General features: G+C 39.0%; 2 protein-coding genes across 2 annotated transcripts; both read left to right on the top strand.

Annotated features, from left to right (window-relative positions):
* The first annotated feature begins 1,502 nt into the window (after positions 1-1,502).
* lim2.1 (lens intrinsic membrane protein 2.1) lies at positions 1,503-5,526 on the top strand. The gene is made up of 5 exons (XM_029448544.1): positions 1,503-1,609; positions 2,907-3,088; positions 3,840-3,989; positions 4,189-4,323; positions 5,447-5,526. Exons 2-5 carry the CDS (start codon positions 2,914-2,916, stop codon positions 5,506-5,508), a joined length of 522 nt encoding a protein of 173 aa, XP_029304404.1. The 5' UTR covers positions 1,503-1,609; positions 2,907-2,913; the 3' UTR covers positions 5,509-5,526.
* Positions 5,527-8,277: 2,751 nt separating this feature from the next.
* On the top strand, positions 8,278-10,751 carry bsx (brain-specific homeobox). Its single transcript, XM_029448507.1, has 3 exons — positions 8,278-8,582; positions 9,179-9,369; positions 9,947-10,751. The coding sequence occupies exons 1-3, from the start codon at positions 8,339-8,341 to the stop codon at positions 10,187-10,189; spliced, it is 678 nt and encodes a 225-aa protein (XP_029304367.1). The 5' UTR covers positions 8,278-8,338; the 3' UTR covers positions 10,190-10,751.
* The last annotated feature ends 487 nt before the right edge of the window (positions 10,752-11,238 follow it).

Raw genomic sequence — 11,238 nt, 5'->3', positions numbered from 1 at the left:
ATATTTGTTGCACTACTTTGTGGCAGTGCAGCAAGCTGCAAACACAACATTTATAATCACATTCAATTGTTGCCTTTTTACACATACAGCAGACAACATTCATATTTGAGGCAACCTGATGAATGAAAGTGTTACATTCAATCTCCTTTCCAACTCCAAGGGAAATATCTGGCACTGCTAAACACTCCACTACCTTGTGTTTACTGGCTAGTCGCTGGCTTTGACTGGTGCTGGGCAGGAAGTGTACAAAAGGTTGGTGTGTTTGTTTGAACCATAACAGCAAACTAGTGCCGAACGGAACTGCAGAGTCATTTCACATTGGTCATCATCTGACCATGGAAAAACACTGATTATGACATGCATTTTGGTTTGAGTCATTGAAACCACATGTCAAAGTTTCATTTGGTTTGGTTTGGCTTGCAATCACTATAACTTTCAGCTTTAATAGTTTTATCATTTTCAGTCCATGTTTAGTCAACAGTGTCGGGCCTGTAGCTCTTTTTATACATAGTTTATGTCAATGCAGCAAGCAGGACAACAATCCTAAACAAACAGCCAAGCAAGCCGGGTCAGTCACATGACCTCTGAGCATGTGTTGTTGTCAGCAGTAATCATATTAACACTTACAGATTTCTATGTAAAAAGTCCTAAGGAGGTCAAAGACACTTGTATCCAAATGTATTCTATGGGACTGTTTAACCAAATGTTTATGTTCCACAAATACAACGTAGATCAGGAGAATATGTACACAACTTAAAATTATTTGTATTTCTTTTATGTTTTTATTTTATTTAAAATGGCCTTACTGGATATTGGTAAATGTTTTCTATGACTGGAATTACAGTAAAATGATCACAAGAAAAACTGTAACAAGAACATGTTGTTGGTTGTTGTCAATTTAAATCCTCTTCTGCGATGTCCAGCTCACTGTGCTCAAAGCACTGCCTTTACACTGTAAGTTGCTTCTACAACTTCTGTCTATAAGTATATCATCCTTTGTGATTCATATAGAATGAAGTACATTTTAGAGATATCATAAATAATAGATTTGATTGGTGCACTACTGATCTGTGCTCACAGAGTATGTGGAAATACATTTACTCCTGAATGTAACTCAAATTCATTGTAACACATTTACAAAACCTCTCAATTTGTTTAATGTATTCAGCAAGTGAAAACGTTCAAACTTAATAGGCATATTAAGACTTAATAAGAGTTTAAACGTTGTGACAATGTTTGCTTTTAGAATTTAAAAACATCTGAAGCAGAGCAGCCACAGATTGAATGCCTGGCTCGCCCTCCACTAAAGCCAATTCAGTCCTCTACTTTCAATCAAAACCATGAAGTCATCAGTATTACAGCTGGCCGAGCTTTGGCCATTTCTGTTTTTTCAGCAGATTCCCAAAACACAAAACTGCTGGGTGCTGATTGGCCAATGTTCGGCCTGGCCTTTTGTCTCAGCGCTGTGTTTGTTGGAGCCCCAGTTTCTCCCTATTCACCCCGTCAAACGCTACTGCTATTAGCCCGCTGGAAATCTGCCTGTCTTGGCATTGTTGGATCTTGTTGTATTTTGTCTTCATAAACATCTTCATAAAAGAGGTTGATTAAGGTAAGATAATATGGACTGTTAAACTGTTGGTGTTTATTTAGTTATTTGTGTTTTTGTGTGGTTTTTATTTGTTCTATGTTTCCCCATGTGGAGACACAGCTGCAGTTCAAAGAGCTCCACAGGAAATATTGCAAATATTAGTCATTGCTGTATCACAAATGTACACACCAGTTATTGTCTCACTTAATTATGTTTTACATGCATAGCCAGCCTATGTGACCATGTAACTGCCGTGCAGGGACTAAAAAGACATTAAACCCAATGAACCTAGACCTAGAGATGGAGAACTGTAAGTCTTAGTCGTATTCTCTTTATTTTGGTGGGTCAATGTTCTCAGATGTTTTAAAGGGATATAAGACATTTGAAGTGAGAGTTGAATCATTTCTGGGGAAAAGGTTGAGTGATGCAATTGAGAGGAAACAGTCAGCCTTGAGGTCAGTGCCAGTCATGAAAAGAAAATGAACATAACTATTTTCTTTTCAAGGTGGGGCTATCCTGGCTTGGAAGAAAATTAATTCCTAAAAAGGTATTTACTATATGATTGATTATTAAATATAATAATTATAATTGTATATATGCCACATAACATTGACATTCTGAGATCATGCTCATGTGCTTTACATGGTGGGGATCAATTGGATTTAATAAGTGCTCAGGTTTAGATTGAGGCAGCTGTTGGAACTTGCCAAAGAGGCTGCTCAGAGGGAAATGTGATCCTGTGGAAATACAGAGCTCTTCAATGAATACACAGAGCTCTTCAAGGAGCATCCCGTTCAGGTTTCAGACATAACAAGATATATCTATCTATCATCCTTTTCCCCCTAAAAGAAATCCATGACAACTCTCAATACGAAAGAGAGGATGGCTGCAGGATATTGCATTCAGATGGAACAATGAGCAATAGATGTATCAAGTATCAAAGCATCGCTGGACTCGACAGAGGCTGGATGTGTGTGTGTGTGTGTGTGTGTGTGTGTGTGTGTGTGTGTGTGTGTGTGTGTGTGTGTGTGTGTGTGTGTGTGTGTGTGTGTGTGTGCATGCACTGGGGAAGGGGTGGGTGTGTACGTCCATCTTCAGGGACTGATCTCCTAGAGAACAAAGTGGAGCATACACACACAGGCGACCCTGCAGCTCAATCCATTGGAAATAATATGTTCATTACAACGCAATTACTGACACTTAGACCCTCTCTCACTGAAGTGTGTGTATGTGGGTTGGAGAGAGGAGGGGCTCTGCCACTGACCGCTGATGCTAAATGACCTTATGTTCCTCTGTATGTGTCTGTGTGTGTCTGCAGGTGCAGAATGTACAGCTTTATGGGTGGAGGTTTGTTCTGTGCAGGAGTGGGGAACATCCTCCTGATCGTTTCCACAGCAACTGATTACTGGATGCAGTATCGGCAGTCCAGCAACTACATGCACCAGGGCCTGTGGCGCTACTGTATGCCGGGTAAATGCTTCCCACACAACGACAGCATTGGTAAGTATTGCCAAGGACTGTTCATGTAGATTAACTTTCAGTTAGCTCTACAGACATTTCTGAAAGAAGGAGCCATTCAAGAAGCATAAATCATTTAATTGGTTGAAGTAAAGCTCACTTTTACTTGACAATGGCAGTAACTGTGTCAAACATTCAGCATGCAAGCAAACAAGCTTGCCATCTGGACCCCAATGTCTTTTCATTCCTAATCTGAATTTGGAAGTGCAGCTTCATAATGTTAGGTAACATCGCTCTGACGTCTTTTTTTACAGGATTTCAGTCTAATGTTAGAGAAATTAGTGACGATCACAAACACAAAACATTTTAATATCACACACTACAGAAATGAGGGCAATATGTATCATTACATTCCACTGTGAACTACACAGAGAGTAGTACTTGTGTTTAAAAATAAATAAATTGCTGTGATACTTTGATATTTTATAAAGAAGTTATGGTTATGGTAATGTTTGGGTCATGGTTATACTTTACTGTAAGCACAAAAATAGTAATAAAAATAAAAACTCCATAATAAACTCTATAGTATAGTGCGATATGTGTTTCATTGCTTCTGTTAGAGATGAGCTTGATATATTCAGGATTTCCATCTGACGATGATGAAATTAGAAGTTTGGTCTATTTGTTCCTCAAAGTTGTTCATCACATATGGCCTGAACTGGGTCACATCTCATGTCAGTCCCCTCTGTTGACTTGCACGGACCCAACCAGTGACATTTGACCCTGTCCACAGCCCACCTAGATGCCACCCGTGCCCTCATGATCCTCTCTCTTTTGGCCTGTTTCATTGGCATCATCATTGGCATCATGGCCTTCATCCATTACTCCTCCTTCGACAGGTTTGACAAAACCTTTGCTGCAGGCATATTGTTTTTCATCTCATGTAAGTTCAACTCTGTTGTATTGTTTTTGTACTTTGCTGGTGGGTTTGAGACGTAATTTACATTTGAATTGACTTTAACTGAAGAACAAAAGCATAATTTACAGCTTCCATGAGCAGGCAGTTGTTATGGTTCCCCATCGGTACAATCTCTTCCAAACACTTTCTTTACCTTTACCTTTTTTAATCTTTTCTCTGACAGGCTTTTTAGTGTTTCTAGCAATGGCAGTGTACACTGGTGTGACTATTAACTACTATGGGAAACGCTATGGAAACTGGAGGTTCTCCTGGTCCTATATCATTGGCTGGGTGTCAGTGGTGCTCACCTTTTTTTCAGGTAAACGTACAACCCAACAAACCAAACTGCACAAGTTTTCCTCTCTTTCACAGCGGTGCCATCAAATTATTTCCTTTGTCAAGGTTCTACCCATGGTGTGTTCACTTTCAGTAACATTTGGCTGTGATCGTTTTCTACTAAATGTTCACTCCTTTCAAGCTATAACCTTGAGAGAGTTCCAGAAGCAATTGCTGCACTCAGTGGAGTGTAGAGGGGAGCACAGCGTGAAGAACATATTTTATGAAGTAATGGCAAGAAACAGGCTCAAAATACGTAATAGATTTATGATTATTTTTACTTTATATCGTGTAGTACCTTTTGAAAATACGATGTAGCAGATACAATTGTATTCACCCCCACACACTGTCAAGGCATCAACTAGTACCTGCATGCATAGCTAATGGTATTCATACGGCATGTACTGTGTGTAATAAAGAAAACAAAAACTACACAATGCAATGCACAATGCACTCACTTCTGAGCAAAAACAGTCAAGCCATGCATTGGTCAACCTCTAGTGAAGCAGCTGAATCGATGATTTGACATTATCAGTAAGTGATGCTTGCAGTAAGTGCTCATCTATGAATGCACCACCATGCTGTGCAGAACCTGCTGTTCACCAGGCTTTTCAATATACTGAATATGAAGATGGGTTAGCAGCATCCATATGATGAAATACCATGATGTTGAACTGTTTTTTCAGCACAATTACAAAGTTGTACTCTGATAACTAATAAGGAAGGGATGGAAAAACAACAAGACTATCACACACATTAGAGTATTTGTTTTATCATTTGCATGTATTAATCGGATGCCAAATGAACAGCACATGTATCATGTGAAGTGGCTACTGTATAGATTTTGGACATATTAGAGATCCATTGACTTACATACAAACAATACTAAGATGGTTCTGCGGTTGAATTAAAATGACACAAATCATACATAATTGAGCATATTGGGTGAATAAACCCCACATGAGTATTCATGTTCCCACAAATTCATTAAATCACACGAAATGGTTTAACCTTTAGCTAATGGAAATTAAAATAAGTCATTTTAAGATGCATGTCATTTACTTCTCCTGATCGATAACAAAGACCTCCCCTTTCTTTCTTTTCAGGTATATTCTATTTGTGTGCCTATCGGATGCATGAATGCCCCAGGAGCACTAACTCTCATTAGAAGACTTATTATACCATCATCCAGAAATAAACCAGGGTTTATGATCATGAGAGCTGCATCGACGCTGTGTGTACATTCTCCCCATCAACACGGATGCAGAGATTACATTTGGAACATGAATGATCAAAGTTTAAGTCAGTTCAATAAAAGGATTTGGGAGAACATGGCTCTTCATTTTCATCCACAGGCACTGTGTTTATATTATGCACTGTCTTTAAGTCTGCGTCTTGACTTACCTTCTATAACTGTGCCCGGTTACAGTATTTTTCTTTCTTTTCTTTGTTTTGCGTTGTGTGATAACGTATGTTTGAAGGCTGGCCGACCGGCACTAGAGTGCCCCGTCCTAAGCTTTATAATAATGCGTGTCCATAACCAGAGAGAGTTATTCATTGGAATTAGTCTGCATTAGTATGCACATCAACATGTATAAAAGAAACATGTCATTGAAAAGTGTTATTCCTGGTGGTTTGTTATGATGTCTAGTTTAATGTCTTATATACCTTTCCTAGACGCTTGTGGGCCAAAGCAATTGAGTCCCACAAAGCAAAAGACATACGCGTTTATGCCTACTCATTCATAATTATGCAGTAAGCGTTTTAACTCGAAATTTTGAATACGTTAAAAAAAAAAAAAGAAGTGCTTGCATGGATACATTTTATAGTGAAACTATAAAATACCAAAACGCATTCGGTTGCTTTGTTTTAGGTCAGCTTTAAACATGTTTTTCACACGGCTCTATCTCAAAAACTGTCTACATTACAGAAATACTATCGGGATAATAAAGGACCATAAAGGACATTTAATTTGGCAGACATACTGTATGTAACATGGATTTGTATATGTTTTTCTGTAAGCCCTAAATACGTATCGGTGGAGTAACCTCCTCTACATCCCTTTATTCCTTTGCTCTATTGTTCACTATCACCAGCACGGCTGCTTTGAAAACTATAAGCCAAGTATTACCCGATGCACTGCTGCAAACCTCTTATCCAAACGCGCCACTTAAAGGAGTGACGCACTGACCGGCTCAACATTTTACTTAATGAAATGGCCACAAAAAAGCCGCTTATCCGCGGCCAGAGAACGGATCCTTAAGACGATTTCATCACCATTTGTTTCATTTACTTTCTAATTTTCCCCTAAAAGCAACTTGTTATCCTGGTGCGCTCCATAAAGGGGATTGACGCATAGTCAGGTGCAGCCGGGTTACCTCCATCTGCTTCGGCCATGTCTTTAAAATGGCTTGTCTACAAAACGTTTTAGTGTAGCCTATAGTTTTGACTACAAACAATTATGAAATTATTTATAATATTATTATAATTATTTTATTTGTTTTTCCAATTAATACTACTTGATGGAAACATACATTACACAATATGTATCTAAGAGAGGACGGATGTAATTACTTTTTAGAAGATTGTGCACATTTAGCAGTAGCTTTAGTCGTCTTCACAGACCTCACCTTCCCAAAAGGTGTTTGATTTGCAACCATCCAACTATGCTAATCTACATTTTGAGCACGTCCATTTAACACAAACCTGTGAAAACTAATGCAGCAGAACAGCACTTTTCCAGCGCAACTGATTCCCAATAATTAATTTGTTCTCTCTCCATCTGATCAAATGGAAATCCTGTCCTCCAGCCCAAGGATTACAACTTCCGCTCTAACAACTCCCCTAATTGCCTAATAGCATTGCAGTGTGAATTCTGCCTACATTAAGACACTTTCACATTAACCAGGCTGATTGGAAATGTGATGACAACACCATATCAACAAATTATAGCGCAGCTTTCTTTTGCAAATGGGCACAGGAGCGGCACTTGTACTCTCCCAGATTTTAATACCGACAATTACAGCCAATTTGGGCGGAATTACTAGACAGACCTGTAGCAGAACAATCCTCCTGTGACCCAGGCTTCATGACTTCATTCAGAAAGCAACATGAAGTAAGAGTGCATTGGTTACCCGAGTACATTTTCGGCATGAATAACTCATAGAAAGTAATTATAGAAAGATAGGAATAATCAAAAAGTTACATCAAATCGTTCAGCTCCATGCATCTTCTAGGGATATTATAGAAATATTCCAGCGATGAATATAAATTAAAAACGTGATTTTAGACTAGGTGAAATGCACACAAATAGCCTAAATATATCTTTCAGCACCATGGCGAGCCACCACAACAACGTCCTATACAATATTTAATAAGCATCACAAACTGCAGGTGCATGGTAAATCGTGTATAAGAGATAACAAGCACATCTCCTTTGTATATTTATAATTTATATTTAAGAATAATTTTGTTCGGAAACTGTAGGCTATTTTACAAACTATATTTAGGCTAAATAAAGAATAATTCTTCCACGAGGTCAAACTGTGCTCGCGAATCGTGCAAAACAGCATGGTTACTAGGCGACCACATAAGCCCCGTTAGGAGCCAGTGGAGATTCTCAGTTGGATTTTCAGTTGCTATTCAAATGAACTGTGATGCGGTCACAGGTGCGCCGCATTTCTGGACTCTGGTTTTTTTTCCGCCAGCTTGAAACGTCTCAGCCAATCAGAAGGAAGCACATGCCCCTCACATCTCCCATCCGCCCATCCAGAGCTCTAATTGGCTGATGCCTAAATCAATTTCCCCAATCCGCTCTCTCTCTCTGAATAAATGCTTGTTGGATATCTGCCCTCCCACTGATATCTATGTAATGCTCGACGTAGTGCCATTCACTGATCACACACAAGGGCTGCATTTAAGCCTGGGAGATTTGAAGAGAAGAGACAAATGTTGATGCAGGTTTAAAGGCAGGAAATTAACAAAACCAAACTAATATCATGAGTATGAACTACGTGTCTGCGGTGCCCACGCAGAGGTCGACATCGTTTTTTATTGAGGACATCTTATTGCACAAACCTAAGCCGCTGAGAGAGGTCATTCCCTCGCCTTTCTGTAGCTCTCTGGCCTCCCGGATGCCCATGCTGGAGTATGGATACCCACTGATGCCAACCCCAATACTGGCGCCACATCTGCACCATCCTCTCCACAAGCCAGAGCATCATCAGTACTTCTTCACTTCTGGTAAGCATGCAGAGAACCTGTGAGGCAGAGGTGCAGAGGTAGAGGCGTGAGTCAACTTCTGTCGCAAATATATTAGGCATGCCTGGACAAAACAATAGTCTATTAGGCCTACCGGTAGTTATAAACGCTATTTTTGTTTATTTAAATTGGAAAGTTATTGTCAACACGTGTGAATATAGCGATGTATATTACCCTTCATTAATGAGTATGGGAATATAACATCATTTGCAGTGACAGACGGATTGAAAGGATGACAGAACTCTGATCTGGTGGAGCATCTCAAGAAATAACAATAACCAACTTATTCAGTATTAATATTAAGTTCTCTTTCACTGCCATAAAATGTGTCTAATTGATATTATCTTATATTTCTTTACATCTAAATTGAAGTCCAGCTGTTTTCAATAATTATTGTCTCGGATTATTCAGTAAATAATTAAAATAAATAAACAGCCATTATCAAACTATAATTAATCCAAAGCCTTTTAAATGTGTTATAGTGAACTTAGTTTCTCAGATTTGGTTTGTTTCTTTGTTGTTGTGTTGTTGTTTTTGAAAAGTTCGAATTTCTAAACACCGATTCCTGTCACCTGCAGGGATGCAGATGCCCGCCTTGTTCCAGCACCACGCAGAGTTACCGGGGAAGCACTGCAGACGCCGGAAGGCCCGGACGGTTTTCTCCGACTCGCAGCTGTCTGGCCTGGAGAAGAGGTTTGAAATCCAGCGGTACCTGTCCACACCGGAGAGAGTGGAGCTGGCCACGGCGCTTAGCCTGTCCGAGACACAGGTACACACACACACACACACACACACACACACACACACACACACACACACACACACACACACACACACACACATGAAAGCAGCAGTTAGGGCAGGAGATGCAGGGATGCTCGGGAGCAGGGTGTGTGTTTCTGAATGTGGTTCTTTTGTTTATTCTCCGGTTTTAGAGTGGCGACCCAACAATCCACAAAAACACACAAATAATTGATAAATTGGCAAACATATATTAATTGGCAAACATATATTAATCATAAAATAATATATAATATATTTAAGTTATGTATATGTAGCTATAGCACCTGTATATATATACTATATTCACACCTGAAGAATTGCTGTTGCAGTAAGCCTACTAAATATAAAGTAAATTCAGCAGTAAATAAAACCTCTATTGCACAGGCCACCTCTTTCTGTGTCGTTATTTAAACAACCTAAAAATTAAATGTAAAAAATATTTTTGGCTATATATTGACACATTTTTGGATTTCTTTAGAATATAGGGGATCAATAAGGCATCAATTGCGTATATTTACGATGTGTCTTGTCATTCACATCCCTCTTACATTTCCTCCGTGCAGGTAAAAACGTGGTTTCAGAACCGGCGGATGAAGCACAAGAAGCAACTGAGGAAAGTGCAGGACGAGCGGAAGACCCCCGGGGAGCTGGAGAGGTCCGCCGAGAACTCTAGCGAGAGCGAACTGAACGACAAGAGCGCGGAGGAGCTGAAAAACGGACTGGAGCCGGACTCGTACATGCTCGAGGAAAACGACGACGATGTGGATATCGAGGACGACATTTGCTCCCCGGATCATCTACTATAGTAGGCGGCAGGGTTGTTTTATACGGAGCAACTTTCACAATGTAAATGCACTGTAGATAACACTAGCTTTTTTGAGCCCTTCAATTACAAATACATAAGTTACTGTTTTAAAAGATAATGGGGGAAAGGCTATACAATACCATTTTAATATTTATTCAAACATGCAAAGTGGCCCATTTGATTTATAACAAGTGTCCGGTTTACTCTATAGACTATGAGCATTTTCTTGTTGTCTAACAAAACATAGAATGTGCTTACATCACGCGATTATTATTATTAGCGTAATATTACTAAAAATCTAGACATTTGTTTATTTCAAAATGCTACACCTATGTATTTTACTTTTTTTTCAGACGGAAAATATGTACACATGAATATAAATAACCCAATGGAATAGCTCTTTGCTTTGTATGATAGACGCATCATACAACCCCATCATTTTGCACTTGTATCCTAAACGAAATGTTCCGTGCTACTCTTTTTTTATCTTTTAATTAGTCTACTTTTTATATTTTATTTGCCGTGTATCCATATTGTTGAACGTTTTGTAAATCAAGTTTTGGTCGAAGACACTTCAATGACTTATATTTGTGTCTGTAAATATAAATATATATATATATATATATATATATATATATATATATATATATATATATATAGCATATAAATGATGAATCGGTTCTCGGCTTCGTTTATTCTGTTATACCTTTCTTTATTTGAAAGTTCATCTGTCTTCGTTGTTTATATTTGCATACCTCAATTTAAGGAAGAATGATTTGGAAAATTCTAAAAAAGAACCATATATAACTAAAATATAGAACTAACTAAATATAGAAGTAACTAGCGTGTGCATGTGATCCTGTTATGGCGCTGACATGTTCGCATGAGCTCAAACGGCTCTTTCCTCGGCTGTTGTAACCGCTTGCATTAGGAAGCAGTCTCCACAGCATGGAGCTCAGTTCTAGATGCGAGGCTGCTTGTTCTCGATGGGTTTCCTGCGTGGTGGCCTGGAGCCTGCTGTGCTTTAAGCCAACAAACAGAAACGCAAAA

This window comes from Cottoperca gobio, chromosome 14 (assembly GCF_900634415.1).
Source record: "Cottoperca gobio chromosome 14, fCotGob3.1, whole genome shotgun sequence".
In the NCBI taxonomy this organism is placed as follows: Eukaryota; Metazoa; Chordata; class Actinopteri; order Perciformes; family Bovichtidae; genus Cottoperca; species Cottoperca gobio.
This window is presented reverse-complemented; position numbering and strand designations above follow the sequence as displayed.